The sequence below is a fragment of the Chaetomium tenue genome (assembly GCF_020726465.1).
Source record: "Chaetomium tenue strain MPI-SDFR-AT-0079 chromosome Unknown F5144scaffold_1, whole genome shotgun sequence".
Classification (NCBI taxonomy): Eukaryota; Fungi; Ascomycota; class Sordariomycetes; order Sordariales; family Chaetomiaceae; genus Chaetomium; species Chaetomium tenue.
This window is the reverse complement of record NW_027117329.1, coordinates 3,001,178-3,012,062: the sequence shown is the minus strand read 5'-3', so window position 1 is coordinate 3,012,062 and position 10,885 is coordinate 3,001,178. Positions and strand designations below refer to the sequence as shown.

At 56.8% G+C, this 10,885-nt stretch overlaps 5 protein-coding genes across 5 annotated transcripts; 3 read left to right on the top strand and 2 right to left on the bottom strand.

Annotated features, from left to right (window-relative positions):
• Positions 1 to 88: 88 nt before the first annotated feature.
• On the bottom strand, positions 89 to 2,262 carry F5144DRAFT_555636 (P-loop containing nucleoside triphosphate hydrolase protein). Its single transcript, XM_066787921.1, has 4 exons — positions 1,856 to 2,262; positions 1,725 to 1,796; positions 1,179 to 1,664; positions 89 to 960 (listed from the first exon to the last, which is right to left on the bottom strand). The coding sequence occupies exons 1-4, from the start codon at positions 1,928 to 1,930 to the stop codon at positions 409 to 411; spliced, it is 1,185 nt and encodes a 394-aa protein (XP_066648518.1). The 5' UTR covers positions 1,931 to 2,262; the 3' UTR covers positions 89 to 408.
• An 82-nt stretch (positions 2,263 to 2,344) lies between these two features.
• F5144DRAFT_555630 (PPPDE putative peptidase domain-containing protein) lies at positions 2,345 to 3,996 on the top strand. Its single transcript, XM_066787920.1, has 2 exons — positions 2,345 to 3,761; positions 3,831 to 3,996. Exon 1 carries the CDS (start codon positions 2,839 to 2,841, stop codon positions 3,595 to 3,597), a length of 759 nt encoding a protein of 252 aa, XP_066648517.1. The 5' UTR covers positions 2,345 to 2,838; the 3' UTR covers positions 3,598 to 3,761; positions 3,831 to 3,996.
• On the bottom strand, positions 3,997 to 6,240 carry F5144DRAFT_555629 (uncharacterized protein). Its single transcript, XM_066787919.1, has 3 exons — positions 5,700 to 6,240; positions 5,139 to 5,633; positions 3,997 to 5,082 (listed from the first exon to the last, which is right to left on the bottom strand). Exons 1-3 carry the CDS (start codon positions 5,926 to 5,928, stop codon positions 4,358 to 4,360), a joined length of 1,449 nt encoding a protein of 482 aa, XP_066648516.1. The 5' UTR covers positions 5,929 to 6,240; the 3' UTR covers positions 3,997 to 4,357.
• A 1,485-nt stretch (positions 6,241 to 7,725) lies between these two features.
• Positions 7,726 to 8,468, top strand: F5144DRAFT_597703 (uncharacterized protein; the record flags this gene model as incomplete). Its single annotated transcript, XM_066790891.1, has 4 exons — positions 7,726 to 7,831; positions 7,887 to 7,963; positions 8,023 to 8,100; positions 8,151 to 8,468. The coding sequence occupies 4 exons, from the start codon at positions 7,726 to 7,728 to the stop codon at positions 8,466 to 8,468; spliced, it is 579 nt and encodes a 192-aa protein (XP_066648515.1).
• A 1,058-nt stretch (positions 8,469 to 9,526) lies between these two features.
• On the top strand, positions 9,527 to 10,567 carry F5144DRAFT_555623 (uncharacterized protein; the record flags this gene model as incomplete). The annotated part of the gene is made up of 1 exon (XM_066787918.1): positions 9,527 to 10,567. A coding segment is annotated over exon 1 (665 nt), but the record flags the coding sequence as incomplete, so codon positions are not given.
• Positions 10,568 to 10,885: the final 318 nt, after the last annotated feature.

Here is a 10,885-nt window from a genome sequence, read left to right as displayed (position 1 = left end):
CCACAAGAGTGAAAAATTTGTAAGTTGTGGGTTGTATCTCTGGGGTATGTTGGGGTATGTCAAATGCACAGCTTTACGGTCTTGAAAATTTTCTTTTACTTCTTTTATTATGCGATGCTGAACTACGGCGGCGCGGGATAATCTAACTCGGTGTCTGTACTCGCCGAGGCCTCGTCCACCGCATACATGCAACGTGGTGTGCATCTAAAGTACGGACCGAGATATATGTCATCCCATTCACGGCCCTTCAAGTTCAGGCCGGCCATTGGGACTTTCAAGTAGCTAGACTTGAAGGCTCCATAACCAGGGCACAAGCTCATGAGCTACCTCCACAGTCTGTTTCATCCACTGAGAGTCGCGCAGCAGCCTACTCATACTTCAGAAACTGTGTAGAATTTGGCTGCGACCTTAGGCCTTGGCAGCACCAGCCTTGATCAGCAAGATATCGCCGTCCTCGACCACGTAATCCTTGCCCTTGGTCATGACCTTGCCCTTCGCCTTCACCTCGGACTCGTCGCCGAGCTCCTTGAGGACGTTGTAGTTGTACACAATGACCTGGATGAAGGTCTTCTCAAAGTCAGTGTGGATGACACCCGCCGCTTGCGGCGCCTTGGTGCCGTTCCGGATCGTCCATTGGCGGACCTCATCGGGGCCAACAGTGAAGAAGCTGCCTAGGTTGAGCGCCTTGCGCATCTGGACGATGATCTTGGGCAGCGCAGACTCGGCGCCAACATTCTTGCACTCCTCTGCGACCTCCGCCTCGGTCTCAAACCGAGTCAGCCGCTCCTCGAAGGAGACTGAGATGGGGATGATGGGGTCGCCCTCAGCATGCTCCTTGAGATACTCAACGACCTTGGGGAGATACTTGTTCTTCTTCCGGATGTAGTCTTTCTCCGAAAGGTTGACCAGGTAGACTGCCGGCTTCGCTGACAGGAGGAAAAGAGGATTGATGACCTCAACCTAGTAAAGAATTAGCGTTCAAGTCGCTATTTTCTTTGCGATGGGGGCGTAGAGATGTGGAGTGACGGGAGTCAGAATGGGGTTTTTATCTCAGCTTGCACTCAGCGTTATTGAAGAGGCAATCGACGAGCTGGGTTATTAGATCGGACCATTGGTCCTTTATCATCATGGTGGAAGGCCAGGGTTGTAGAACAAGAAACGGGAAATAAGCGGCCTACCTCCTTGGAAGTCCAGGTGCCCTTGCGGACATCCTTACCATCCTTCAACCAGGCGAGGATCTTCTCGATCGTCGCTTCTTCAGCCTTCCATTGCTTCATCTGGAGAGACTGACCGCCCTGGCGTGTCTTCTTCTTTTGGTTCTCGAGCGCCTTCTCGACAAACTCGATGTCCTTCAGCCGCAGCTCCTCGCCGATGATGTCGAGGTCGCGGGTCGGATTCACGTCGCCTTCGACGTGGATAATCTCCGCATCGTCGAAACACCTCACAACCTGGAAGATGGCATCGACGGCGCGAATGTGAGACAAGAAGGCATTGCCGAGACCAGCACCTGTTGAGGCACCACGGGTCAAACCAGCGATGTCATAAACTGTGAGGTTGGCAGGCACCCGCGACTTGGGGTTGTACTTCTCGCACAGCCAGTCATAGCGGGCATCAGGGACGATGACGCGGGCCTCCTCAGGGTCAATAGTAGCATAAGGGAAGTTCTAGCGGCGGGATCAGCGACGGTGGTCCTTGCGAGAGGTCTCGGGGAGTCGCGCGCATACTGCAGGATTGCCCAGGTTGCACTTCGTGATGGCCTGGAAAAGCGTGGACTTGCCAACGTTTGCTAGCCCGACCTGTTCGTCCGAGGCAAGTCAGCGGAGCTGAGGCGTTCATGTCGACCGACGCAACCCACAATGCCGCTCTTCAGGTTGTTTCCGGGACGACCCAGGAGGATCTTCTCCTCAACCGCGGGTTTCTTGGGAGCCATCTTGGTTCTGCGTTTGCTATAGTGACGAGTGGGGATGTAGATGAGCGCGCAATCAAGCAGCGGCTTCCTGAGAAACGCAGAGCTAGCTGCGGGGGTTCGAAGGAGGGGTAAGGTAGAAGTGAAGATAAAAGAAGAAATTGAAGGCGACGTGGTGACGCGCTCGTGGACTTTTTGCCACGAGCTACGTTATGGGTCCAATTGCTCAGACAAGTGAATGCCTAGCAATCGTGTAAATTCGGGTATGTTGCGGACAAACGCGGCTTGTTAAGTGTGGTCAACCGTTGAGCCAACGTTCTCGCGAGGTGAAGAAAGTTGGAGAGTGAAAATTTTGGACGAGCTTGCAGGCATGGCGGGGTTATGAAATTGGTGGGGCGACGGACGGGAGAGAGGCCCGGGCGTGCACGAACCAGCATTGCCCCACTCCGCATTTCAGCTGGGAGAACCCTGTGGGTCTCTCCAGCCTCCATCGAGCTCGACCGAGAGCCTGCCACAATGCGTCGTCACCTTTAACACTGGCAATCACTTGGTTGACCCTATCTTCCACAGATTTGCTCCGACTATATCTCTGACCTTTGGAATCCGATTGACCATCAATACCGACCCTTACACCCCACTATTTACACTCTTTGTCATCATCTTTCCAGACCTTACCCTCTTCACTAAGCATCCGGTTCTGCAAAGGACCAATCCGAAAGCCTCCTTCCTGCCTTTGTCTCCGGGTTCGCTTCCAGTTAGCAAGCAGCCTGCCCACCCTCATGGGTTTCCAACATCGCCACGTCTAGCCCGCATCTCCCAGTGTCTTTGGCATTGATCATCGAGATATCACATCGAAATATCACCTCCCTCCTCCGACCGCTAGCAACCGTCACGACCTCACACCCTCAACACAACCCACCCCATCGCCCACCATGCCGACCCGAAAACACCAAAAGAAGCCCTCCCGCTCCCACCGCTCGACCCTCTCCCTCCAAAAGACCGAAATCCTCATCCACATCTACGACCTCCTCCCCCCCGGCCGCATCTCCACCGTGCTCTGGCACATGGGCACCTCCCTGCTCCACTCGGGCGTCGTGATCAACGGCAAGGAATACGCCTACGGCGGGCACGACCGGCGCGGGCTGACGGGCGTCTACTGGACCAAGCCGCGCACTGAGCCGCCCGGCGGCACCTTCCGCTGCGAGTACCTGCACGGCTTCACGCTGGCGCCCCAGGCCGAGGTCGACGCCATCATCCGCGAGGCGTCCGAGGAGTTCCTGGGCACGGGCTACAACCTGCTGACGCGCAACTGCAACCACTTCACGTCGTATCTGTGCGAGCGGCTGACGGGCGAGCCCGCGCCGGGGTTTTTGAACCGCGCCGCGAGTATTGGCCTGGCGCTGCCGTGCGTCGTTCCCAGGGAGTGGATTGAGGTGCCGGATTTTGACGCCGCGGACGGCGCGCCGCTGGATGAGGATGAGGAGGGGTATGATAGCGAGAGGGCGAGGATGCTGAGGTCGTCGGGTGACCAGCCGCGGTTGGTTGGCCAGGGGGATCGGGACACGAGCACGGAGTGGGATAGTGAGGAGGAGCGCGAGCGGGGTGGCAATGGCAAGGGGAAGGGCAAGGCGCCGGTTAGGGACTCGGCGGGGAGGATGCTGCCCCCTGCGGAACGAGCGCCGATTTCGTGAGGTTCGGTCAGCTTTCTTTTGTTCTTCTTTCTTTCTTCTCTTCGGGCATTGTTTGGAGTTTGGATGGGGCCTTGGAGGCAATTTGATGCGTGATACCACGGTTACCACGGTGGGCTGGGCCACACTTCCACGGCCGGCGTTTGAGGGTGGTATAGCGGTGCTTGCTTTCTCCGGTAATCAGGCTAGGATGGGGACTTTTGTGTTTTGGTGGGATGGGATGGGACGGGACATACCCGGTAGTAAACCTTGACTTGGTATGGAGGGAGGACAGAACCTAGAACTTATTATGTTTTGTCAAGTCTTGCTTGGAATTTGCTCTCTAAAAGCGAGGTCTAGAATCCAGCGGCCTGTCCAACCTATATGGAACAATACTTGAAGTCGTGCAACCGGAAGAGCCCTTTCAGCTGTGTTGCAACCGTTGGTGTAACCCACCAAATGAACGATCTTGGTATCACGGCCAGATCATTATGCTAAAGGCTATTTCCGTAGGCCCACGGAGAACTATTTATTGGCTTCCAGGCTGGTGTCTGGTGAAAGACATGGCCACCACGGCGAGACGTACACGATGGGTATTGATACCACCTTGACAATGACGAATGAAGTGTTTTGTTTCTTTTCTGTTTCGTTTTTTCTTATTCGAGTACGCAGTTATTTAGATGAATGTAATTAAATCAGATCTTCATTCCTACAACCTCCTATACACAGTTGATTACCGGCCTAGCCTTGCCCGCTCATGGCAGTAGCCTCTAAACCCCCAAACTCAAGCTGCAACACCCTTCCCCGTCAACGCAGCCTTCGCAAGCTTGCCATCCGGCGCACCCCCCACCTCCTCAGCCACATCCTCATGCTCGCGGTTCCACTCCACGATCTGCTCACAAACACCCTCAATCGTGGTACACGCGCCCTGGTAGCCGAACCCACCATCAGCGACGCTCTTGCGGGCGGCGCTGTCGTCGATGACGGTGTGGATGGAGACGCTGAAGATGGCGGGCTGGAGCATATGGATGGGCCCGGAGGGCTCGCGCAGGCCAAACACACTTGTCAAGAAGGGCAGGCGCGCCAGCAGCAGGCACCAGGCCTCGATGGCGTAGGCGACGAGCAGCAGGGCCAGCGGGCTCTGGCGCTTGGTGCGCACGCGCGTGGCGGACAGGTGCTCGCCGGCCTCGTACACGTCGGCGAAGGCGATGGGCGGCCCCACGTCGGTCACGTTGAAGGTGCGGCCGGCGCAGGCGGGCATGGGCGCGTCCTTGCGGGCGAGCGCGGCTTCGAACTGCAGGTGGGAGAGGGCGACGTTGCGCGAGTTGACGAAGTGCTGCACGACGTGCGGGATCCAGGTCACGTTGTCGCCCAGCCGGAGTAATATGCCGATGACTGGGTCGGTCTTTTGGCCGTAGATGGGGTTGCCGGGCCGGATGGTGCCCGTGCGGAAGCCGTCTCGGTTGGCGCCGCACACTGCGCGCTCGGCTTCGGCTTTGGAGCGGGCATCTGCAGTCAAAGTCAGAACGCGGCGCAGAAGAGAGGATCAAGAGGGGCAAACTGACAGTTGGAAAAGAACAAGTCATGCGCGCGCAGGGGAGCATCGAAGTCCTTCTCGGTGGCAATCTGGTAGTATCTCTTCGGGCTGCTCTGCCACGGCCAGATCCAGAAGCTAGGTGGCACAATGCTGACCGAGCCGGACGAGGTGGCGATGAAGATATCAGCACCCGCATCCCGGGCGGTCTCGAGAACGTTCACGGCGCCATCCCGGTTCACGGAGCTGATACGGTCGTAAAAGAGTGGGTTCCGTTCCTGAGGCCGGACAGCAGCCGCGGTGTGGAAGACGGTCAGGGGCAGCTTGGCAACAGACTTGGGCCACGGCTTCGAGAAGGCAGCTTCGACAGACGACCGGGAGGTAATGTCGGCTTTCACAAAGTCACAACCGGCAGCCGTCTTAACCATGTCCCGCCGGTTGAGCGGCACGAAGTCGACGACACGGATGCTCTCAGGCGATTCGCCGCGCTGGAGCAACTGCAAGACAATGTCTCCTCCCACGAGGCCTAAACGAGATCAGCGCAAGGTCCAAGCCCGAGAATGTCTAATTTGGGCTGGGCAGAGTGGCTCACCTGACCCGCCGACAACGACATACCGCCTATTCAGGCGTGGCGGGAGGAGCCGAGCATAGTCGATCGGGTTCTGTTTCACCCGCTGATAAACATTCCGAAGCTGATCTTTTGTCCAGCGGCGGGGCGAGAGTTTCTGCACGTCTTCAGGCACGCTTTTCATAGCCGAATTAATGCGAGCTAGCCATGCCGAAGCGATGACGGCAACCGCCGCGATCACGACCCAAAACATGGGTGGATGGTTGTGTTGCTTTTGTGTTTGTTTTTGTTTTGTTGTCCAATGGGCACGAAGAAAGTACAAAGTGGGTATTTCAAGTCGCGATAATGTCCCAGCACAAGTCAGAGGAAGGAGCAGTCTACACAGGTAGGTATTTGTAAATAAATCAGGAATGATCAAAATGTCATCAATAACGAGTAACCGAGGGAAAAGGGGTCTTCGAGGACGTGCCCCGAGTCTCGAAGTCGGGTCCTTCGTACAGAATGAACTTGCGAGTTCAATACGCACGACCAAATACTAGTGTTCTCCACTCTCACAGTGTTTGGTGCGATGATTGGTTTGTTCGGAGGAAACCCATGCAATTACACTACCTACCTAGTGTTTTTTCTCGGGCTTCACAACATCCCAGACCTTCCCAGCTTCCATATCAAGCCCGATAACCGTTGCAACAGTGATCAAATATTTCGAAGAGATAATGCAGAGCGGATGCAGGCAGAAACGTTATCGATCAGCCCTGCTGCTCTGCGGAACTTAGACTGTACCCAACAAACCAGCCCGATTGCTGGGGCATCGGGTCGGCCGTTCGAGATCGCTGTTACGAGATGAGATGGTCAGGCCAGACACGCCCGTGACGCCGTCTTAACATCAAGCATCGGACGACACGCCATTTGGAAGCCTCAAGGAATTGGATTTGCCTCAGCTAGTTACTTCTTATTTTACTCGATTTTTTTACTCAATCTCTTTTCTTTGACTTCTTTTGCTCGATCTCTTATTTGCTTCTTTTTTTTCCCTATCTTTTCAAGGGCTTCTTTTGGTCAGAGGCGGGCGGCTACCGTCCCAAAGCGCCACGCGATCATGCTCGCACAAAAGACGGGAGAGGATTCGGTGTGGAGCTCAGCTTCATCTATTCTTCGTTATCCATTGTGGGGATCGAGATCATCAACGGGATCCTGTGGCGATCGCTGCAGCTTGTTGCTTACCTCATCAAGGAATGCTCACGACGACTTCAACCCAAAAACTGCCTAAAACAGATGTCGCCGGAACGTGAGCACAGGGGGCGCGGCGGCATAAAGAGCTCGGGTAGGATGAAACAACACGGCAGCGCCTGACGAGACAGCGTATTTTACCCCCACGACCCGGTCTAGCTGACCTGCTAGTTGGGTAATTTTGGATCTCCGGGACCATCGGAACGGTGGGCCGCTACCTAAGTTTGTCGGGTTCGGGACTGCAACGCTCTCATCGATTTGTTTGCATCGGGCTATCCGTATGTCATGGTCTCCCAACCTCTTTTGCGCGCCGCTTGCGTCAACCATCCGAGGATGAATAAAGTGGACGAAGCGAAGCCCATTGCGGGGTGTTTGATGTGCCAGTGCATGTGCCGTTGCAAGGGTATGGAATGGCCGGCGGCGAATGCTCGGCTGCCAAAACAGTGACATCGTCACCAAGCAGGGGGGGCTGGGATGGAGGGAAAGGGCCGTCGTCAACCCCGGACCAACCACACGATAGACTAATTCGACCAATCACCCGCCGCCCAGCCCTCCGTTCACAGACTTTCCCACTTTGTGCCGGGACCCGGTTTGCACTTTCGCACTAGGAAGGAAGCTGCTGTTTTGATTCTCTCTTCTGGCGGCGAGACTCGCCCGCTCTCTCGATTTCTCCCACAGGCAACAACCTTTGGAAAGAGATTTTACGTATTTACCTCCTCTTCCTTCATTGCCACACTCCCAATCGCATTTTCGTAAACACCATCCATCTTGAGCATCAGTTTCCCGCCAACCGGAATTTATTCGCAATCCAACCTGAAACCTCACAATGCGTCAAAATATCCTCCTCGTTGCCCTTTCGGCGGCCACCGTCGCCAGCGCCGCAGAGCGCAACTTCACCATTGACACCAGTGCTATCAAGCCCTCCCTCAAGGGTATGCATTGCTAACTCTCGTGCTTCTGTGCGCTCATAAACTGACAATGGCCCAGCCGATTGGTGTGGTGCCGAATATAACACTTGCCGCACCCTCTGCGCCAACAGCCCAACCGCCAATGACTGCGACACGGTATGCTCAGAGTTGCGTGGTCCGTTTTTGAGTACGATGGGGCTAACGCGGGGTAACAGGAAACCCTAGAGTACTCGTGCAAGTGCTCCAACGGCAGTGCGCCCGGTCTTGAGTACTACATCCAGACTATCCCGACCGTGAGTCCCAGCGCTGCCGACGAAAAGGTCAATTCGCTAACCTGCCACAGTTCATCTGCGAGCAAGCCTACTCGGACTGTATGGCTGCCAACACGGCTAGCTCCAAGGCTCAGGATGAGTGCACGACCAACATCAAGAGCCAGTGCGGCACCCTTGACCCCAGCAAGGCTCAGGTCAACGGCCCCTCGGACGACGACTCCACGACCAGTGCTGGCGGCTCATCTCCCACCGACAGCCCGTCTGGCTCTGGCGCTGCGAACGCTCCTGCCAGCACCTCCACTTCCACTGGTGGTGCCGTGCCCACTGCCGCTTACATCGGCAACGGCGCCGCTATGGTTGCTGCTGGTGTCTTCGCCGCCCTGCTCTAGGAAGCGCAGCAGTGAGAGCGCGGCTCGGAGCCGATGTCGCACAGTGTACGGCTATCGTGCCCAAGCATCGCGTTGATCTTGTTCTTGTATTGATTTTTTGTCTCAATTTTCCTCTGGACAGGCTTTTAGGTCGGCGACAGCAGGACCTGCAGGTATATAACCCACCGCGACGGACTAGATCCGCAGTACAAAGGGCCTGGTGCGCACGGGAAGACTTAGTGGCTGGAGGTGATAAGGGGCGACGCCGAGGTGAAACGGCTTAATTGAGGAGGACGAAGAGACCGGGTCCGGAGAAGGTGTTCTAGGAGCTAGGACTATATCCATTTGCTTTTTAGGTCGGGTCCCAGGATGTTTCGGATGTGATATGACAGATTGAGACGATGTTGACTGGAGAGAAAGGAGTGTGGTGGTGCATTGTTACGGACGTTGAACATGGCATATGTCCACCTTTGCTTTCGCCCCTCGACAACAATTCCTTTGTGTGTCCCATTCAAGCTACTGAGTATATTTACAGATTCTCAACTCATGCGCCCGCCCGGCCTGGAACTGGAGGATGGGTCGCCCTTCTCGCAATCCAACTCGTCCACAGTTTGAACACAGACAAACCTTGATGGTAGGTACCAAGCTCGAATCACTAGCCATGACAGCGGCCACTTGCCCCGAAATCCGACGCATGCCGCACCCCCTCCCCAGCGACATCACACTCGAAATCCTCGCCCGCGCCATCTCCTCACCGGCCTGCGGCCTCGCCCTCCTCTGCCCGGAATGGTGCCTCTGCAGCCACCCCCACCCCGACCTCGAGACCATCCTCCGCACCTCCCGCATCAACACCTACAGCATCCCGCTACACCCCCCCGCCCCCGGACCGCACGGCGCCGTCTCCACCACCTTCAGCCACACCAACTGCGACGCCTTCCTCCTCCCCTTCATGGACGACCCGCGCGACGCCTACAACATCGCCACCACCCTCTCCACCATCCACAACCACGACGACACCCCCTGGCAACCCGAAGACCCCCGCCAAGCATACGCCGACACCCCCACCCCCCCCCCCCCCTCCACCAACGGGCACGCCCCCCCAAAAAAAACCAGCTGGCTGTCGCACGACCTCCAGCGGCTGCTCGTCCAGCGCTGGATCGCCAACCACGCCGTGGTCGCCTCCCAGCGCGAGGCGCCGCGGCAGCTCAACGCGGGGTGGGAAAACTTCCCCACGGCCGTCATCGACCGGATGGTGCTGCTGCGCGGCGAGGCCGCCCTGCGCCTGCTGCCGTACGAGGATGATGTTGTCTTGGTCGGGCCGGCCCTGGGGGGGCGCGAGGAGGGGGGAGGGGTGGTGGTGACGGTGGAGGAGAGGAAGAGGAAGAGGGAAGGGGATGGAGGCGGCGAGGGATACCGCCGCAACAAACGGCTGCGCGCCACCGACTGGACCGAGAAGGACGTGCTGCCGTTCTCGGCGGGTGAAGAAGAGGATTTGTTGTTCAAGCGGATTCGGCATCTTGTCCGAGCCGTCGCTGACGAGGGTGGATTGGGGGGATGTCGTGGAGGGTATCTGGGCGTGGGCGCGCCTGAATCCGCGGGTGGAAAGGATGAGGCCTGATTTACGGCAGACGCTGCATTGTGAGCGCACCGCGTACTTGTGGGTGCGCTGGGATAAGATGGAGCGGCTGGAGTCGCTGTTTCTGGATCTGAGGGGGTATAGCATGCATCCGAGGACGCTGTTCGACGAGGATGTGGCATATATCGCGAGGCGGCTGAGTGAGAATCCTTTGGAGCTGTTGGTTATTGCGGGGTTGCGGTCGTGGCGCTTTTATCCTGGGCCCGACCCGGCCACGATGGAGGAAGTGGTCATGGGGGAGATGGATCCCGACTTCCGGGTGTGGAGGACCTATGGGTACGGGACCGATATCAATGTGTTCAAGACGTTCAGGGCGGCGGTCCGGCCCGGTGGGAGGCTTGTGTTGATGGCTACGGCTCGGGAGGAGAAGTGGATGTACACAATTCCAGAGGGCACACACCGTCCACCCCCTTGGAGGACTAACTAACCATTTTGATGTAGAAGGTACGTACGTAGCCGAAAAGTCCAATATATCAATTGCTGTTTGGGCAAGGCGATCTCGGATCTGTTTGGAGAACACCCCTTTTTCTCCCACATTTCCTTCATTCAATTTTCAGTGTTACCTCCGTAAGTATTGGCCACGCTCCTTACCATCATGGTTTGCATATTTTTACCCCAGGATGAGTGCCCAATGGTAGTATCTGCAAATAGGACGACCACCTCGACACCGACCCCCACCGACATCCAGCTGCGTGGACCTTTGACACGCAGTTGCCGATAGGCTGCTGGGATTTGTTGGTTGATCGGCGTTGGCAAGTTATTGTTGGCGGACGCGGTATGGTCCACGCCAGCACGAGGGGCC

Bases quoted from the DNA above. Each gene is read 5' to 3' on its own strand.
- F5144DRAFT_555636 (XM_066787921.1), bottom strand. From the start codon at position 1,930: ATGGCTCCCAAGAAACCCGCGGTTGAGGAGAAGATCCTCCTGGGTCGT. The intron at 1,797-1,855 runs GTGGGTTGCGTC...TCGGACGAACAG, and splicing joins ACAACCTGAAGAGCGGCATT to GTCGGGCTAGCAAACGTTGG. The intron at 1,665-1,724 runs GTATGCGCGCGA...TCCCGCCGCTAG, and splicing joins GCAACCTGGGCAATCCTGCA to AACTTCCCTTATGCTACTAT.
- F5144DRAFT_555630 (XM_066787920.1), top strand. From the start codon at position 2,839: ATGCCGACCCGAAAACACCAAAAGAAGCCCTCCCGCTCCCACCGCTCG.
- F5144DRAFT_555629 (XM_066787919.1), bottom strand. From the start codon at position 5,928: ATGTTTTGGGTCGTGATCGCGGCGGTTGCCGTCATCGCTTCGGCATGG. The intron at 5,634-5,699 runs GTGAGCCACTCT...GATCTCGTTTAG, and splicing joins TGTCGTTGTCGGCGGGTCAG to GCCTCGTGGGAGGAGACATT. The intron at 5,083-5,138 runs GTCAGTTTGCCC...CTTTGACTGCAG, and splicing joins TGACTTGTTCTTTTCCAACT to ATGCCCGCTCCAAAGCCGAA.